Raw genomic sequence first — 20,730 nt, forward strand, 5'->3', positions numbered from 1 at the left:
AGGCAGGAGGATTATGAGTTCAAGGCCAGCCTTTTGAGGCCCTGTCTCAAAAAGATTATTATGAAAATGACTATTTTAAAATTAAAAAAATGGGGCTTGGGAGATAGCTTTAGGGGTTAAGGAGCTTGCCTTTGAAGCCTAAGGACCCAGGTTTGACTCCCCAGTACCCATGTAAGCCAGATATACAAGGCAGTGCATGCATCTGGAATTCATTTGCAATGGCTGGAGGCCCTGGCACACCCATTCTTTCGGCCTCCCTCTCTCTCTCTCTCTCTCCCTCTCTCTTTCTGTGTGTGTGTGTGTGTGTCTGTCTCTCTCAAACAAATAAATAAATATATTTTAAAATAAAAAATTGTAGCTGAAGAGATCATTCAGCTATTAAAGGTACTTGCTTGCAAAGTCTGCTTGTCCCAGTCTGATTCCCCAATACCTATTGTAAGCCAGATGCACAAAGTGGTGCATGCATCTGGAATTCATTTGCAATGGCAATAGGCCTTGCCACATCCATTTTCTTCCCCCCATCCCCTTGCAAATAAATAAAAATATAAAAAATAGTTAAAAATTGTATCTTCTTAAGGTATATAACATTTGTTTAATATTCAGATACATAGTGAAGAGATTATAATAACCAAACTAACATAACTATCTCCTCATGTACTTACTCTGTGTGAGGTGGTGGGTAGGAATGTTGATTTTCCTTTGTTTGTGTTTTTGTTTTTTTCCTCCTTTGTTTTGTGTAGAGAGACAGGGAGGTAATGCAGTGGGTGATGCTGGGGTTGAACCTAGGGCTTCCCACATGCTAGCCCTACCCTGTATTTACCCCTGGATTCTGTCAGATGCTTTCTTTTCAGGAATTGAGAGCCTGCATGTCTTGGTTCTACTCATGTGGCATGTTATATTGATTTTCTTATGTTGACTGCCCTTCCATTCCTGTGATAAATCAGCCTTCATGGTGGGTCACTTTTATTTTTTAAATTTATTTTTATTTTTATTTATTTATTTGAGAGAGAGAGACAGAGAGAATGGGCACATCAGAGCCTCCAGCCACTGCAAACAAACTCCAGATACATGTGCCACCTTGTGCATCTGGCTTATGTGGGTCTTAGGATATTGAACCTGGGTCCTTTGACTTTGCAGGCAATTGCCTTAACTGCTAAGCCATCCCTCTAACCCAGTAGGCCACTCTTTTTGTTTTGTTTTGCTTTGCTTTGTTTTGCTTTGTTTTGTTTTGTTTTTCGAGGAAGGGTCTCACTCTAGCCCAGGCTGAATTCACTATGGAGTCTCAGGGTGGCCTTGAACTCACGGTGATCCTCCTACCTCTGCCTCCCAAATGCTGGGATGAAAGATGTGCACCACCTTGGTTGGCCTGATGGGGCACTCTCAATATGATATTGGATTCAGCTTGTTAGTGTAAGGGAAATTAATCTGTAACTTTCTGTTTTTGGGGTGTCCTGGTGTGGCTTTGATATCAGGGTCTCTAGCCACTGCAAATGAACTCCAGGTGCATGTGCCACCTTGTGCATCTGGCTTTATGTGGGTACTGGGGAATTAATTGAACCTGGGTCCTTTGGCTTTTCAGGCAAGCATCTTAACCACTAAGCCATTTCTCCAGCCCAAATATTTTATCTTTATTTTTATTTTTATTTATTTGAGAGAGAAAAAAGGGCGGAGAGAGAGAGATAATGGCCACACCAGGGCCTCTAGCCATTGCAAACAAACTCCTAACACATGTGCCACCTTGTACAATTGGCTTATGTGGGTACTGGGGAATTAATCAAACTTGGGTCCTTAGGCTTCGTAGGCAAGCACGTTAACTTCTAAGACATCTTTCCAGCCCATGATACAGGCTTATTCATCACTGTAAATTTTCCCTTTCAGATTTTTCTGTATCACTTTTTTTTTTCATTAATTTTAAATTATTTTATGATTTTGTTTATGACACTTTAGTTCAGTCTGTATTGTGCATTTTCTACATTCTTGTGGATTTTCCTGTTTTCCTTCCACCAATTGCTTTCTAGCTTCTATAGTAATTAGAGAACATATTTTATGTGATTTAAGTTTAGTTGATAGTGATTTGACTTTTTAGCTTATAATATGGGTTATCCTGGAGAATGTTACATGAGAAAAATGTATTTGCATTTGTTAAGTCTAACTGGCTTATAGTCCTTTGTGATATAATGATTTGCAAAGTACAGAAAAATATGAAAGATCCTTGTAATTATGTTAGTTCTTTGATCTAGTAAACTATTTTGATATCTGGTTTGTAGGACTGAAGTCTTACTTTTGGCTCTTGTCCATCAATAATAACATGATTTCATTATACGTTATTTATTTACTTATGATTACCATGTAATGATATTTACATCCATAATTTTATCAGCTTTGAAAAAGTAAATTGGGTTTGTATTTATAGTTTAATAATTACTGTTGTAATGCCATTTTAGTATTTACAGAACTTCATAAAATGAAGTAGCCATTAGCCCATGGGCAAAGCAAGCCCAGTCTACCAAAGTGTTAGCTGCCATTGTCTTTGAAAATAGTAAGACACCTGGTGTTTCTTATGTTTATGTGGATGCTTCTAGAAGGGGGTGGGAGTAATCAGTATTTCAACCTCATGCCAAGGTGTCCTTTCTTTAGTAATTGGATCTTTCCTCTAATGGCAAGTGTAGACAGATTTCAAATATCCCAAATTAAGTATAGTTCTGCAGCCTATTTAGGTTGTGACTAGAATTATTCTAAAGAAGAAGAGCTTGTATACAAGAAGCATTTAGCATCGTTCAGATCTTGAGCATGCTCTGAAGTAGAGCTTGACTATGTAACAATGATCGATTGCTTCTGGAAAACTGCCTACATCCTACAATCTGGTGCAGTCAAGAAAAGCAGCCTCCACTTGGTTTTTGCCCACAGAAATTACACCACTGTCCTTTTTGTCTGGTCTCGACTATGGTATTTGTAGGTTCATATCTGCTGCAGTCCTGCAATCTAATGTCTTCATCTGCAGCTTTATGTCCCACCTCGACCCGCCCCAGAAATACACAGTAGGAACTCTTCTGGTTATGTAGTTCAGATTTGCATTTCAGTTTTTCTTCTTAGCTATAAACTGTTGTTTGTTTTTATCCTTTTACTAAAAAAATGAATTCTGAATTTTTACTTAATCTTTCTCTCCTAGACAGTTAAATCCCACACAGAAACAGATGAGAAACAAACAGAGAGCCGTACCATCACCCCACCTGCTGCACCCAAACCAAAACGGGAAGAGAACCCTCAGGTACGCCCATTTTTCCAAAGATAGCTGGCTCTGGGATGTATGGTTGGTCTCCATACCAGGCATACCAGGAGGGATGCCTGCTTTCTGGATCACCCAGTCCCCTTTTCTGGCAGTCATTTGATACTCAATAGTGTCATTGTCAAGTCAGGTTGGCCTGAGCAGGTTTATTGAGTAGAGTGTCCTGAGGGTCATGCCTTGATACAAAACATTTTGGTGTTTCTAAGGAAAAGTTTTGAAATAATGTTTTTCATATACATCTGATAAACTCGAAATATAAAATAATAATTTCCTAGATATTCCATTATCTCCCTAATGATTACACTGTCCTTGTCTCAGACATTTATAAGATGTCTAGTTTGTTCAGCTCATATCTACTTACGTTATTGATTATAGTTGTTAAGTGTACAGATTTGTTATTAACATTTTATTATACAAGATTCCAAAACTAAATGAGTCAGTAGCTCAGAAGTAGTTCACTGAAGCACTGAAGCAGGGATGAAAATTGTAGCATCCACACAACACCTGAGGATAAAGTTCTACACACAAATAGAAAGCAAGCCTGGCACAAATACAAGCATTGATCTTGAGGTGTGTCCTCAGCAAGAGGATACTTTAACTCAGTGCTTTTACACAAGTGGTCATGAAAGGAAAATGTGGACAGGTAATATGCTGGTGAATGTCTGATAGTTGGATTTCATGAGACCAGCTACCCTCTATCCTCAGTACAGTCTTTGTAATGAAACCATGTCAGATAGTGACAGGAAACCATCAGAGCTTCATACCATTTGTTTTAAAATAAAAAGCAAGGATCATAAAAGAGAGACTGGTTGAGATGGGGAGGGGATATGATGGCAAATGGAATTTCAAAGGGGAAATGGGGGGAGGGAGGGTATTACCATGGGATATTTTTTATAATCATGGAAAATGTTAATAAAAATTGAGAAAAAAATAAAATATATATAAAAATAAAAATCAAGGATCTATTATTGTTGATCCTAGTTTTTATAAAACAAGTACCAAATGTGCTCCTTTCTGATATGAAATGAATGAATCTCTTGATTTTATCTTTAAAAAGAGACCAACACTTGAACCAAAAAGCAGCACAAACTTCCTTTGTTGTGTGTGTTGTTTTAGGCAGGGTCTCATTGTGTAGCTCTGGCTGGCCTAGGACTTACTATTCATAGCAAGCTAGCATCCATCTTACAATGATCCACTTGTAACAGATGTGTCACCTTCTAGTTGAACAGAATCACTGATATGCAAGAGTAAATTAGTTCTTGGTATATGAGGGGGGTGTATATATGGCAAAACTATCTGACAACTTTTTGTTGCTGAAAATCTGTTCCATCTGTGCATGGTGGCTCATAACTATAACCCAGCACTCAGAAGGCTAAGGGAAGATTGCAGATTTTTAAATTTTATTTATTCATTCATTCATTCATTTGCATATATGTATGGATGCACCAGAGCCTGTGGCTGATGCAAACACCAGGCACTTGTACTTGTGCCATTTTTTGTACCCAGCCTTATGTGGGTAGTTTGGAAATTGAACTTGGGCTGGTAGGCTTTACAAGCATGTACTTTTTACCACTGAGCCATCATTTCAACCCACATCACAGGCTTGTATACTGAGACCCTGTTTCAAATTGAAAAGAAAGGAAATGCATAAGAGAATTTTTTCATGTAATAATTTCTTTGAGCTTAACCTAGATTAGCAAAAATGAGCGAGCTAGATGTGAGTGGCCAAGAAGGTGCTGTTACTTGGTGATAAGAGGTTCATTGGAAAGGAATATTGGTGGATAGCCTTCTCTCTTGATTATCCTCATAGGGTTGTCCAACGTGGCAGTCTGACATGATGTTATTTACAAATGTGTTAGGTCAAAGATTGAACACACCTGCAAATAGTGAGAGGTAGAAATGGGGTTAGTTGGCAACAACAAAATGCCTATCATTTTAACATGCAGCATTAGGAAATGAGCAGCAGGTCCAGGACTGACTGCTGTACCCTCGCAGAGTGTTCTACCTGTCAAGGAAACGGGTGCCCATCTAAGGTTGGTGTTGCTGTGATTTGGTTTAGTTTTTGCTATGACGGGGGTTGAACTCGGGGCCTCATACATGCTAGCACCAAAATTTTTAAAAATATTTTATTACTTATAGCCAGGTGTGGTGGCACACACCTTTAATCCCAGCACTCAAGAGATAGAGGTAGGAGAATCGCCGTGAGTTCGAGGCCACCTTGAGACTCCGTAGTGAATTCCAGGCCAGCCTGGACTAGAGTGAAACCCTACCTTGAAAAATTAAATATATATATACACACATACATACATACATATATATTACTTACTTATTTATCTGAGAGAGAAGAGCAGAGCGAGCGAACAAGAGAGAGAGAAATTGGGCATGCCAGAGCTTCCAGCCATTGCAAATGAACTCCAGACGCATGCACCACCTTGTGCATCTGGTTTATGTGGGTCCTGGGGAATTAAACCAAGGTCCTTTAGCTTTTCAGGCATCTTAACTGCTAAGCCATCTCTTCAGCCCCCCAGTTTTTGGGTTTTTTTTCCCTTTGGAAAATAAAATGATGACTGATTTTTAAAATTATTTTTTATTATCAACTTCCATGATTTTAAACAATATCCCATAGTAATGCCCTCCCTCCCCCCCACACTTTGCCATTTGAAACTCAGTTCTCCATCATATCCCCTCCCCCCCCCAATCAGTCTGTCTTTTATTTTGATATCATGATCTTTTCCTCCTAGTATGATGGTCTTGTGTAGGTAGTGTCAGGTACTATGAGGTCATGGATAACCAGGCCATTTTGTGTCTGGAGGAGCTCATTGTAAGGAGTCCTACCCTTTCTTTGGCTCTTACATTCTTTCCTCCACCTCTTCCGCAATGGACCCTGAGCCTCGGAAAGTGTGATAGAGATGTAGTGCTGAGCACTCCTCTGTCACTTCTCAGCACCACGGTACCTTCTAAGTCATCCCAAGGTCACTGCCATCTGAAAAGAGAAGGTTCTCTACCAAAAGTGAGAGCAGCATTAATGTATGGGTAAGAATATTAAGAGAAGTGCTTACTGCAGCCCAAATATTTTTGAAAATGTTTTTAAAAAGGAACTTTTTTTGGAACTATGAAGATACTATTGAAGGATATTCAGTGTTCATTTTTTTAAATGTTTTATTTATTTATTTATTTATTTATTTATTTATTTATTTATTTATTTATTTGACAGAGAAAGAGAGAATGGGCACACTAGGGCCTCCAGAAACTGCAAATGAACTCCAGATATGTGTGTTCCCTTGTGCATGTGGCTAATATGGGTCCTGGGGAATCAAACCTGGGTCCTTCGGCTTTGCAGGCAAATGCCTTGACCTCTAAGCCATCCCTCCAGCCCTTCAGTATTTTTAAATAGGCTGCTCACAAGATGTATCTTGAATAGGTGAATCCTAATCACTACATACCAAAGTATCACAGCTAATGGAGAATAAAAACCCAAAATCTTTTTTTTCCCTTGTTTTATTTTTGCTTTTTTTATGTGTGTGGTGTGAATACATATATTCATATGAGGATGAGCAAACATGTATATGTGATTTTATGTTATATGGATACACATTTGGGCACAGGTGCATGTGCAGAGGCCAAAGGTCAATGTCAGATGACTTCCTCAATCATTCTCTACCTTATTTTTTAATACACTTTAATTTTTATTTATTTGCGTGTATATGTGCATATATGTATGGGCACATCAGAGTCTCTTGCTGTTGTAAGTGAACAGCCATCAATCATGCTTTACGTGGGTGCTGGAGAATTGAACCCAGGTCAACAGGCTTGGCAAGCGAGTGCTTTAACCGCTGAGCCATCCCTCAAGCCCCTCCACTTATTTTCCAAGACAAGGTGTCTCACTGACTCTGCAAAACAGATGTGGCTAGACTAACTAACAAGTCCCAGCAGCCCCTCTTGTCTCTGCCACACTCAGCTTATGAGATAGCTGGGATCCAAATTCGGGTTGTCATATTTGCACAGCAATTGCTTAACCAACTGAGTGAGCATCATCCCAGCCCCAGAAAGCCAAGATCTGTGAAGAAGCTAGGAATGGAGGCTTTGGTTAGCCTGCCTGCATAGTGAGATTGTTTTTCAGAAGAGCAGGGGAAGAAGAGGGTAGGGAGAGAGGGGAAAAAAAGAGAAGAAGATGGAAGAGAGAGAGAGAAATGAGAGATTTTTTTTTTAAGACCAAACTGTTACCTAAGTTGGTGATGTTATTTATTCATCAGAGAAGGAAACTGATTAATTAGTGATTCAGACCACAACTAAGCAAAGAAAAAACTGTAAATCATTCTGTTGTTCCATCCAGCTTGATGTATCTTACCATTCTATCCTTGCTTCTAATGAATACTAAGAGTATCTTAAAAGAGAAGTTGTGCCACAGTATTTAGGTTCCTATTTGACTGAAATCATAGTTATAAGCAGAACCACCTACCAGCATTCCCAAAAAATCATTAGCTGTGAGTTAACATTGCCTGATTAGTGGCAGTAAACGCATGAAAAACTTCAACAGGGGTCTGGAGTTTAGAGCTGGTCACATGGGAGCTACTTTAAAATCCTTCTGCACATTTTTCAGTATGGCATACCATTCTCTTTAAAAGGATTTTCAGTCACTCAGGATGCCAAGTTTTGACTTTGGAAAAGTAGAACACGTAGGTCCTGGTTCTTCTTTTTGGCCAATGTTAGAACAGAAAGCCTGTTGGGTAGCCCTGGAGCTGTCCAATGTGAGGACTGCCTGTCCTTGCTTCCTTGGAATCCAGCCTCTGTCAAGGGCTAGCTCACCAAGAAAGTTTTCCTTGCCATCTAACTAAAAACCTGCATTGTGCTTTGTGAGACCCCAGACTGACATATATTTTCCTTTTTTTTTTTTTTTTTTTTTTTTGGCACAGAAACTTGCTTTCATGGTGTCTCTAGGATTGGTAACACATGACCACCTAGAAGGTAAGAGAAGAGATTCTTCACACCAACCCACAGCTTTGTTCCTGAAAGTGGCATTTGATTGAATTCCTAGAATAGAAAATTGAAACACAAATAGAGTTATGATTCAACTGGCATGGGTTCTACTTCCTTTAGAGGAAAAATTCCCTCCCATCCAGCTAATGCTCAGGCTGACCCTTCCCTTGCATCATCCACACTCCTGTCCTGGGGAAACCTCCTCAGCCGCATGAATGAAGATGACTTCTGTTCACAGCACAGAGTAGCAAGTCCTTTGACAAGTCCTTGTCTGGGTTTGCCAGTCGCTCTGGGTGACCAGACACTTAAGAACAGAATAGAACGTGGTCTTTCCTGGTTCTTTAATATAAGATTGCTGGATTTTGGTTAATAGTAGCAGAGAACATTCATTAATGAGACTTGCTTGTTTAAAAGTGTGGTCTGCTGTGGAGCTTTCAGCCATAGAAAATGCTCTTGCTTTGTGAGAGGTGTGATTGGATGATGCTGCATAGTGGCCCTCAGCAGTGTGCTTGCTGCCAGTGAGGCTGCCCATTTCTGACTTGTTATAGGAAAACCAGCACATTCCACAGCAAAGTTCAGCTTTTTAGTTCTCCATTTCTGTCTTGTGATTGAAACCTTTTCTTTTCCCAAGAAATCCAAAGCAAGAGGCAAGAGCGGAAAAGAAGAACAACAGCAAATCCAGTGTACAGTGGAGCAGTCTTTGAGCCAGAGGTACTCCTGGCCAGCCCTTGGCCCTGTCCTCAAGGTTCCAGTGTCCGTGGCTTGCACAGTCACGGTGCCTTTCATGGGTGGCCTGCTTAAGAGCAGCCCTGATGGGTTTCCTGTGCACACTACACTGTGATGCTTAGATGGTTCACTGCTTACCACCTAGGCTGCTTTCTCTAAGCTTGAACAGATACAAACCTATCTTAAAACGTTAGTTCAACCCCACTTCACCACCCTGTCAGGAAACAAAGGCAAGCCTCTTTGGAGTATTCTCTCAGAACCAAGACATACAGTAGAACCCGTTAGCACTGAGACCTTTGGATGGTCGGCACTGACTAGTTGGCATGTGGTAGGCATGTTGTACCAGTGTTAGTAGCAATACTATCTAACAGTCACCTCTCCTTCTTCAATGTTCAAAGCGTAAGAAGAGTGCAGTCACGTACTTAAACAGCACAATGCATCCTGGGACCCGGAAGAGAGGTGTGTGTGTTTTTTTAAACTCTGCCTTGCTGTTGCTTTTGCTTTTGCTTTTGCTTTTGCTTTCTGTGTTGCAATTCTTCTCCCTACCTCCTCCTCCCCACTCTCCTAATCTGATGCCTCTATCCCTTGAAAATAGTTTTGTCATTATCCTCTGAGAACAGGGCATGGGGTTGACAGGAGTTCTTACTAGAGATTTGAATGCAGAATCAAAAGCTGACTTTCCTGGGCCCTAGCTAAGCTGACTCGGGAGAATGTCATAGTGCAGCATTTCTGCCCATACCTATACCAGACCATCTATGCATAGCTCAGGGAACAGAGCACCATGTGAAACATAACTAATAGCAAAGCAGTGAGGTTACCAGGGTATTCCTAATATGTCTCAGTCGTCCTGTTGCCAGTGATGCTAGAACATGACTAAGTGTCTGTGAGCAGCAGACTTTCCAAGGAGAGAACTTATATTTGGGAAGTGTCAGTCTTCAACTAAGGAAGAAAGGAGTACTGTTCACAGGCTCCCAAAGCAGAAATTCCTCAAGAGCATTATTGCCATCTTCCAGACTTCCCATGAACATTCTGCCTTGGGCTTAGGCAAGGCAGGGGGGGGGGAAAAAAACAAGCAGATAAACAAGCAAACAAAAAAAAAAATAGCAGCAGCTCTCACTGTACACAGCTAAGTAGGTCCAACTAGCTCAAGATTTGCAGCCATAAACAAGGCACTGAAATTGTTCTTTTTTCCCCTTAGTACTGTGTCCCTGAGTTACAGTTCCCAGCTAGAAAGGTTGTAGAGTGAATGAACTAGCGTACTAATTTTTGTGCATGCACACACAAGCTCAGAACTGTTGGAAACTTTAGAGGTCACTCCGACCCTTTGTCTGCCTTGGTAGGACTACAATTATGCCATCACCTTCCCCTTCCCAGAGAAGAGATAGCATAGGGTTGCGAACCCAGCCTGATCTTTCATCAGTCCTGTCCTGCAAGGAACCAAAATATTTAGATGGGAAATCCTAAGTTAGTGCTTTACATTGGTTTCAGGGCCACAATCATAAGTTATTTTTTGTTGTTTTGTGGTGAGGTTTTTTTGTAGTGACCTTGGACATGGCTCTCAGATAAAAGGCCCAAAGAACCAGAGGCCACAGTTAATTGGCCTGCTGGTGAGTGCTGTCTGCTAAGAGGACAGGAGTTAAATGAACCAGACATACTGTGGCCTCTCCAGCCAAGGTCAGAGGAGAAAAGCCTGCCTTCACAGTGCCTAGGATGTACCTTTCTGTGGGTAGACAGAGGACTTGTCCTCCTCACAGCCTTCAGTTCCCTAGACAATAAGCCAGTAAGATGCTTTTATTGTGCCACAGTGTTAGTTTAGCACAGGTGATACTAGTGTCGTGTCTGATAATCATGACTGTTGTGTGTGATCCCAGAATAGGCTTCCACTCTTGGCAAAGTAATGATCCTGCATGCACTGATCACTAGTGGTTGTAGGCAGTTCTGAGCCTCTGGCTTTTTTCCTCCATTGGTGTGCTAGGTTTATACTCAGCATCACTCACAGCTTAGAAGATTTGACCCTGACTCTTAGAAGACAAGGACCCTGACTCAGTGTGCAGCAAGAGTCACTACCTTGGTCTTCCTGTGCCCGTCTCTTGTAGAATGGGGTTGGAGTCAAAGTGGCCTGCCTCACATCGGGCCTCTCAGTCCATAGTGCTGAGCACAGGGCCTTTCCTGACACTTAGACAAGCAGCTAACCAAATAGTTCTCATCACAAAAGAGGGAAACATCTTTCATCCACTGGGGCACATACCTGAGTCAGAAGTGCTTAAGTTCATTACTAAGTCAGAACCTCTCGTTACTCTCACGTTCCAGCTTCTCCCAGAAAATATCTCTCAATGACGAACAGCAAGGAGGAGAATTGTTTACTTGAATTTTGCCCTTCTGCACACTTCCCAGCAGTAAAAGGACCATAATGTAGACAGTAGAGAGCTGGAAAAGCAGAAATAATAAATAAATGCATTTGTGGGAACTGAGAATTATTAATATTATTGTAAGAATGATGATTGCAGAGAAACCTTAGTGAATAGATATAAAAGGCACACACAAAAATAATTCTCTTCTGACCTTGGCTTCCTTTGGCTCTTGACATCCTATTTCTCACACAAGAAATCTCAAGTTATAATAGTCCAGAAATGGCACCATGACCTGCCCCAGGTGGAGTCTTTTTACGTAAGCCAGCACCTCCTGTCACCCTCCAGGGCTCTGTCTCCTCCCTTCTTTAGGATTCATGTAGTTGTTTCTAATGACATTTTAATCTTTGCTTCTCTTCCTTCCTCCGGGACTATTGTATTAACCTTCTATCTGCTACCTCACTTCCTTTTCCATGCTAGCCAATGAGGAACACTGGCCAAAGGTATGTAAGATCGTTTTCTCCCTCTCTTTCCCTTCCCCTATTTTCCTTTTTGTTCCCTTCTCTTGGTATATAGGTCGTCCTCCAAAATACAATGCAGTGCTGGGGTTTGGAGCCCTTACCCCAACATCCCCCCAATCCAGTCATCCCGACTCCCCTGAAAATGAAAAGACAGAGACCACATTCACTTTCCCTGCACCTGTGCAGCCTGTGTCCCTGCCCAGCCCCACCTCCACAGACGTAAGTAACTTGGGGAAGTGAGCTCTCCTCCCGAGAGAGCTGCCCTGGAAAGCTGTTGTCCTGTGTTGTCTCCTCCAACTTGCACCTTCTTGAATAGCCTGGAACTGCAGTAAACCCTGCAGACCTCCTGCATGCTCCACTAGGCTGCTTTCTTCCGGGGTCCCAGGCCTTCCATGTCCCTGAGAGTCATGTTCACATAACACCAGGGAGCCTAGGGGCTTTAGAGTCTGGATTTGATCTGCTGCAAATGAGTTCTCAGACAGAAGAAGGGCAGGGTGGGAAAATGGGCTCATATAATTGAGAGGTTTCTGCTGGTGTATTGGTGGTGGGCACATGAACAAGCAAATGCTTCCCTGGCACCTCAGGTTTTCTGCTTTAGGCACAGCTCCAAAAGTAGAAAGTTTACGGTAGATTTCAGCAGAATGGGTCAGAAGCAGGTACCTAGAAAAGTGTCAGACAGTAGCCCTCCCCCAGAAACCTCAGGAGTGTGAGCTAGAGCTCTAGTCTTTACATGAGCATGTACAAAGCAGTGAGTTCATACAGCAGGTACCTCTTGAGCACCTTTCTGCTGTTCTTGAGGTAAAGTATGAACAAACCAACTGCTCCTCTCTCAGGGAGCTTACACTGCAGAGCAGGAGCAGATAAATGTCGGTCAGGTAGGGATCACTACTGAGAAGAAAACTGGAACAGATAAGTTGTAGGGCTTAGTGGCCAGAGAGTACTCCCTTATGAAGAGAGGGTCTCTCAGATAGGAAGTGCAGACATGAACCATGACAACTTGTGGGGCAGAGTATTCTGTGCAAAGGAAACAGCAATATCAAATCCATGAAGGTGTAGGTGTGGTGTGTGGGCCTTAGCAGAAGGAGGTACAACGCCAGAGGGGGCAGGGCTGCTCATACAGGGCTTTATAACTTTATTTTAAATAAGACATGAGAACATTGGAGGGTTTTCAGTGAAGGAATGCCATGATTTTTCAGTTTTAAAATATTTTATTTTGAGCCAGGTATGGTGGTGCATGCCTTTACTCTCAGCACTTGGGAGGCAGAGGTAGGAGGATTACCATGAGTTCGAGGCCATCCTAAGACTAAATAGTAAATTCCAGGTCAGCCTGGGTGAGAGCAAGGCACTACCTCAAAAAATAAAATAAAAAATATTTTTTTATTTTGAAAATTCTCAAACCTATAGAAAAGTTGTGGCATTCACAATGAGCAAGTATCACCCTTCACCTCAAGTGGTCAGTCCTTAGTATCTGGCCACACACGCTTCTCCCTACACACACACACACACACACACGCACACGCACACACCTGCTTCTCCTCAGCACATACACTCATACATGCTTCTCTCCCACACACAGCACACATGCCTCTCCCCTGTATATACACTCACGTTTTCCCACATTCATGCTTCTTCCTCCACACACACACATGATTCTTCCTATACATACACACTCATACATCCTTTTTTTCTGAGCCAGTTAAAAGTTGCACCTCAGGCTGGGTGTGGTGGTGCACGCCTTGCACGCCTTGCACGCCTTTGATCCCAGCACTTGGGATGCAAAGGCAGGAGGATCACCATGAGTTCAAGGCCACCCTAAGACTCCATAGTGAGTTCCAGGTCAGCCTGAGCTAGTGAAACCTTACCTCGAAAAAACAAAAACAAACAAACAAAAAAGCTGTGCCTCAAAGTATTTTATATGCTCTCTAAGCATAAAAGTATTATATTGTATAGTCACTATGTATTAATCAAATTGAGGAAAATTAACATTGATTAAGTCTTCTTATATAATGTATAGTTCATATTCAAATTTCCCCAATTGTCCCAATTGTAACACTGATTTTTCTACTTCATGATCTAGTCCAAGATCACTCTTGACATCTTGGAAGCAGTTTCTAAGCCTGTGTTTGTCTTTCACATTAACATTTTTATGATGGGACAGTTCCTCTATAGAGTGCTTCTCCACTGGATTGTGATATTCTCTCCAGAAGAGATTGGGCATGTATTTTGTAGGAACCCTGGGCACATCACCACAGGAAGTCAGTGTGTCCTGTGGTTGGTGATGCTGTCATCTCATGAGACATTTTTTACTTATAAATGTTTGTTGTCCACTTCTTGAAATAGTTTTGAGTCTGTGTAAATAGTAAATACCAGCTTCCCAATAATTGGCTGCTCATATATGATTTTAGCCCCTTTTGATGATTCCTGATGTTTGAAAGGAGTACTGTGTATAAAATATGTAGGGGTTGGAGCAGCTTGAGAAGAGTGGGATGAGTAAGGAGGCCAGTTAGGTGGCCAGGGCCATCATTTAAGCAAGTGGTGAAAGTGCCCAGACCTGATGGATGCAGAAAGAGACTAGTTCTACATCTATTTTGATTGTTTAAACATTATTTATTTATTTAAGAAAGAAGGCTAGAGTGATTATGGGCATTCCAGGGCCTCTTGCCATTGCAGATGAACTTCAGACTCTGTGCCACATTGTATATCTGGGTACTGGGACATCAAACTGAGGCCAGCAGACTTTGCAAGCAAGTGCCCTTAACTGCTGAACCCCCTCCCCTACATATATTTTAAAGGTGGGAAATGACAAAAAGAGAATACGCACAGATAAATGCAAAGTTCATGGTGTAAACAACCAGAAGGATGAAGCTGCCATTTGCTAAAGATGAGGAGAAGTAGGTTTAAGGAGAGAGGTCAAGAATTTCATTTGCTCTGTCACTGTTCTTTTGTGAATTACAAGCCTGCTGACAATTCAGGAGAAATGTTCCTTGAACTTGAAAGTTCTCAGAACTTACTACTACATACCTTTCTCCAAGGGAATACTATCCAAAACTCTGACTTAAAATTCTAGAGGCAGTAAAAGCAGGGTTATCTTTGAAGAGTTGGGGTTCTTAGGTAGGCTTCCTTGGCTGCAGACTCATCCTGGCTCTAACAACCCAGCATTTCTCCAGCCTTCCTGATTAGATGCAGGCATTCTAACTGACTGGTTAATGAACACCAAGAGTCCCTGTCAGAAAACTTGACTGCTGGTACCAAAGGTGGTGCCAACTTCTCCTCAGTCCAAGTATTACCAAAGGGGTCAGCAGCTCATTGGCTTCTTGCTAGAACCCTCTCTGTGTGTGTCAGTGCGCAGGTGCAGGGGGACAGGTGACTTTGGCTCTGCCTATGAGTTTCTTTCATAACCCTGTTGCTTTAGTTTGGGACTTTTGGTTGGGAGAGTTTATGGTTTCCTTGGAGAGACTAGACCCAAAGGACCCACACAGACCAAGTCACAAGCTGAAGGCTTCTTCCATGTTCATCTTAAAATGCAACCACTGTTCTTTTCAGGAGTCTAAAGACAAAAGCAAGCTTGTCCAACACTACTAAATATGTTCAGAACTTCCTAAGTTAAACCCAGTGGAATAGATTTTTTTAAGAGAATTGACTTCTACTTTCACAGCATCCCAACAGCAGCAGTGATTAAAATCAGCACATAGAGTTCTCTGTCTTTGCTGATGGGTGGCTGAAGCCTCAACATTAACTAAACAATAACAGTTGAGAGCCACACATTTCCTGGGGGTCAATAACAATCTAGAAGGGCTTGATAATACAGGACCAGTCAGACACCAATCCTCAGGATGTACCTTGGTTTCGCTATCACTTTTATGAGAAGGAAATACATATTGACATAATTAAAACATTTGCTAGTGCACAATGGAGTTGCAGGTGATAGACCCTGCATGTTACCTAAAAACACAGCCTTGCTTCCTGGCAAAGAACCATGAGTGAGGCGACTTTCAGCTTAGTATTTGATTATGATAAGTCACCACAGCTAAGCCTTTTGAGCTGGAGTTCTGTCCTCCTCAGACTTCCTCCTCTCTTTAGACAAAGAACCCTATGAACAAACTGTCTCGGCATTTTATATTCATTCTGTCATTCTTGGAACTTTATATTTGAATGGTTAGGTTGTAGCAGTACTGGGGCCCCTGACAATTTCCCAAGAGATTATAAAATCAAAACTATTTTCATAATAATACTAAAACATCATATGACATTTCCAGACTCTACATGATGTGTGGTATGATGGTTAATGATATCAAATTTATGTATTCTTGAGTTTAAAATTTTTTCCCAATGTACAATTCCTATAACTTTCTGTGATTCCATAGTGATTTCAGAGTTACATGTTTTATAGTTTCTAGTACAGTAATGCCAGTGAACATAATTCACAGAAGCAAAACTCTCAGGACACCCAGTCATTTTAAGAGCATAAAAGAATCCTGATATGAAAACTATAAGGTACTACTGTTCTAGAGTAAATAAGTAGGATGGGGAATTTTCCTTCCTTTAGAAACTTGGAAGAAATTATCACACAACTTTTATCTACTTCCTGCTTTCTACTTCTTTTTCTTAATCTTAATTTTTATTTATTAAATTTTTGCTGTGTGTATGATGCATTTGTGAATGCATGCTTGTGAATGTGAGTGTGATGTGGATGTGCCACAGCATGTGTGTGGGAGTCAGGACAACCTCCCACGCTAGTCTTCGCTTTCTACCTTGTTTGAGGCAGACCCTCTGGTTGCTTACCACTTGAGTTTGACAGACTAGCTGGCCCATGAGCTTCCAGGGGATTCTCCTGTCTCCACCTCACATCTCACTATAAGTGTACTAAGATTATGAACATTCATACTACAGCATCCAGCTTTTCATGGGCTCTGAGGATCTGAATTCAGGTATTTCTGCATGCATGGCATATGACAAGCATTTTTTCTGTGGAGCCATCTCCCCAACCATACCTTTTTTTTAAATATTTTATTTTATTTTATTTTATTTATTAGAGAGAGAAAATGGGTGTGCCAGGGTCTCTAGCCACTGCAAACGAACTCCAGACTCATGTGGCACCATGTACATCTAGCTTATATGGTATCTGGGGAATCAAACCTGGGTCCTTAGGCTTCACAGATGAGTGCCTTATTTTATTTTTTAAAAATTTTTACCCAACCATAACGTTCTGATACTGTTTTTACTCAGGAGCGTAGGAAAATGAACAGAACTCTGTTTGCCCCATGTCCTTTGGAATAAAATAAAACACCCAGTTTATCTCACTTACCATTGAAAATTTTATAGGTAAGACAGTCTTTTTTTTTCCATGTAGGGTTTTGCTCTAGCCCAGGCTAACCTGAATTACACTATGTAGTCTCAGGGTGGCCCCGAACTCAGTGATCCTCTTACCTCTGCCTCCCGAGTGCTAGGATTAAAGGTATGTGCCACCATGCCTGGCTAAAACAGGCTTAAAGCCACACACTGGTTTTTTTGCGTGTGTGTGTGTATGTGTGTGTAGTGAGGGTGTGTATGTACATACGTGATGTGTGTATGTGTAGTGGGGGTATGTATGCACATATGTGGTGTGTGTATAGTGGGGTGTGTATGCACATACATGGTGTGTGTGTTTGTAGGGGGTATATGCACATATGGTGTATGTGTGTGTATGTGTGTAGTGGAGTGTGTATGCACATACGTGGTATATGTGTGTGTGTAGTGGGGTGTGTATGCACATATGTGGTGTATGCATGTGGGTGTGTAGTGGGGTGTATGCACATATGTGGTGTGTGTGTATGTGTGTCGTGGGGTGTGTATACACATATGTGGTGTGTGCATGTGTGTAGTGGGGTATGTATGCACATATGAGGTTTATGTGTGTGTCTATGTGTGTGTAGTGGGGTTTGTATGAACATACATGGTGTATGTGTGTTTATGTGTGTGTGGCAGGATGTGTATACACATACGTGGTGTATGTGTGTATATGCACATACATGGTGTGTGCGTGTGCTGTTGTGGTGCTCCATACGCTTGTGGTGGTTGCTCACCTGCATTGGCCTGAGTGGAACATCAGGTATCTGTCTGGCTCTATCACTCTTCTGCCTGGTCTTCTTTTTAAGACTGAGTTTTTTGTTTTTACTGTTTCTGGAGCTCTGCTCCCTGGGGTTACAGACCCATAGGATCTAGAGATTTGAACTCAGGCATCTAACTTCTGATCGACCTCCTCAGCCCCCTACACTGTATTTATATACTTCAAATAGATGCAGGATTACAACCTGGGTCTAAGACTCAATAAAGACTTGCTCTCCAGAGAACTAAACACTGATTTTAAGAATCAAGAAGGAAGCCAGGTGTGGTGGTGCACGCCTTTAATCCCAGCACTCAGGAGGCAGAGGTAGGAGGATTGCCATGAGTTCAAGGCCACCCTGAGACTCCATAGTGAATTCCAGGTCAGCCTGGGCTAGAGTGAGACCCTACCTCGAAAAACCAAAAAAAAAAAAAAAAAAAAAAAGTCAAGAAGGAGACTTGAGAGATGGCTCAGTTGGTAATGTGCTTGCTACAGAAGCATGAGAATTTGAGTTTTAATCCCCAGTACCCACACAAAAGCTGGGTGTGGTGACACACACCTGTAATCCTAGTGCTGAGGAGGCAGAGACAACAGGAACCAAGGTGCTTACTGGCTAGCTAGTGTAGCCAAACCGACGAGCTCTAGGTTAAGTGAGAGATCCTATTTCAAAAAACATTAAGGTAGAGAATGATTGAGGAAAATACCCAACATCAACCTCTGCCTTCCAACACACATGCACAGGTAACACATGCCACATGTGTACACAACACACACATATGCACATGTGAGAGAAAAACAGGAATCTATTAGGGTGGCACATACTTGTAATCCCAGTATTTATTGGAAGGGGGAGGGGATAGAAAGAGAAAGAGGCCAATCTAATGGACTCACCAGGATCTCCACCCACTGCAAACAAATTCCAGATGCATGTGCCACCTTGTGCATCTGGCTTACTTGGGTTCTGGGCAAATAGAACCTGGGTCCTTAGGCTTTTCAGGCAAGCACCTGCACCCCTAAGCCATTGCTCCAGCCCGAAAGACACCTTTAAGAATTATTTCCCCATCGTGTTCTCATCTCAAATTTTAAATAGATTTGCTTTTTATCTTTGATGCTGACTTCTGTTCAGAGGGCTCCAGCAGACTTAGTACAAAAAAACTATTACAATGGAGGTGGCAGAGTGGACTGGGACCGCTTGTCCTTTTCCATCTGGTGAAGTATTTTATGGGGAAGAATAAAGCCAGAATAGAATGGGCCATTGAGCAGCAGATACCAAACCCTGTCTCTGGAAGACATTGTCACTGTTGTGTCAGCTTCTTCAGCTCTTCATGGCAGAAGGCTTACTTAATTTAACTTCCTCCTCACTCAAATCTTTTCCCATGTGAACTTTCACTACACTTCTCCTGAATAAACAAGAGGTTTACTACAGTATTATTTCTAGCCTGTTTTTCCCCATTTTTCTAAACTTCCCCTAAAATGATAAAGATTGTTTGTAACATGTGACACTTTTACCAGTGGGTGTCGATGCCTACAAAATTTCTCATTTTTGGATTGGATTCTTGCCACCATAAGTTCCAAACTATTAACCTCTACCATTAAATTTTGGCCTAGGCAACTTCAGAGCTTTCTGGTAAACTCTGATGTGAAGTTAACCTTTCTACCAGAGAACCCCAGCTTTGTGGAGGAGGCAGGGGCTTGTTGGTGCGATTGGAAGCTCCCACGTCCCTTGAACATGAATGAGTTGAAGGGCCGATCACTGAGCTATTACAGCTGACTGTTGAAAACATTTGTATGAATTACAGTATCATGGTAACATTAAACTTTTACCTTTTTTTGTCCTTTTTCTTACCTTTCCTCTCAATTTCACAGGGTGATATCCATGAAGATTTTTGCAGTGTTTGTAGAAAAAGTGGCCAGTTGCTGATGTGTGACACATGTTCCCGAGTATATCATCTGGACTGCTTAGACCCACCTCTAAAAACAATTCCTAAGGGCATGTGGATCTGTCCCAGATGTCAGGACCAGGTAGTGTGTGGGGGTCACATGGCTGAGGAGCCAGGGAGGAGTAAGGCAGTGTCATGGGGATCCCTTTCTCTCTGCTCCTTCTCCAGGCCACATCTTCTGGTTCATGGAACAGCATGCAAACACACAGCCTTTGTTTTCTCACAGTTCCCCTTACATTAACTGAGAAGACACCTTAACTGCTTGTTTTTAAAACTTTTTGTTGAGAACCTCCATACATACAGACAATATACCATGATCATAATTCCCTCCCACCACCCTCCCATTGACTCCCTCCTTTCTAGTTAGTCTATTGTTACAGCCAGGTTCACATGGCTGGCAGAAAACACCCAACCAAGAGCAGCTTTCAGGGAAAAGGGTTTATTTTGGCTTACAGACTGAAGAGGAAGCTCCATCATGTCAGGGGAAAATGATGTCATGAGCAGAGGGTGGACATCACCCCCTGGCCAACATCAGGTGAACAACAGGAACAGGAGAGTGTGCCAAACACTGGCAAGGGGACCCTGGCTATAATATCCATAAGCCCACCCCCAACAATACACCACCTCCAGGAGGCATTAATTCCCAAAGTTCCACCAGCTGGGAACCTAGCATTCACAATATGTAAGTTTGTGGGAGACACCTGAATCAAACCACCACATCTATCTTCTCTTTTTTTAAGTTTATTTCTACTTTATTTATTTATTTGAGAAAGAGAATGGGTGTACCAGGCCCTCTAGTCACTGAAAACAAACTCCAGTGCATCTGGGTTACATGGGTACTGGGGAATCA

General features: G+C 41.8%; 1 protein-coding gene across 8 annotated transcripts in view; it reads left to right on the forward strand.

Moving 5' to 3' along the window:
- The window catches only part of Phf21a (PHD finger protein 21A), a 261,469-nt gene that overhangs the window by 233,244 nt on the left and 7,495 nt on the right, over positions 1 to 20,730 (forward strand). For 5 of the 8 annotated variants that reach the window (XM_045158336.1, XM_045158311.1, XM_045158326.1 and 2 more), the window contains 6 exons: positions 3,170 to 3,268; positions 8,200 to 8,251; positions 8,895 to 8,974; positions 9,388 to 9,448; positions 11,914 to 12,077; positions 19,807 to 19,962. In XM_045158336.1, coding sequence (XP_045014271.1) covers positions 3,170 to 3,268; positions 8,200 to 8,251; positions 8,895 to 8,974; positions 9,388 to 9,448; positions 11,914 to 12,077; positions 19,807 to 19,962 — 612 coding nt within the window. Of the gene's footprint in view, positions 1 to 3,169; positions 3,269 to 8,199; positions 8,252 to 8,894; positions 8,975 to 9,387; positions 9,449 to 11,817; positions 11,841 to 11,913; positions 12,078 to 19,806; positions 19,963 to 20,730 lie in introns of all 8 variants that reach the window. The other 3 variants (XM_045158358.1, XM_045158344.1, XM_045158348.1) reach the window with 1 other exon arrangement.

The sequence above is a fragment of the Jaculus jaculus genome, chromosome 1 (assembly GCF_020740685.1).
Source record: "Jaculus jaculus isolate mJacJac1 chromosome 1, mJacJac1.mat.Y.cur, whole genome shotgun sequence".
NCBI classification, from domain to species: Eukaryota; Metazoa; Chordata; class Mammalia; order Rodentia; family Dipodidae; genus Jaculus; species Jaculus jaculus.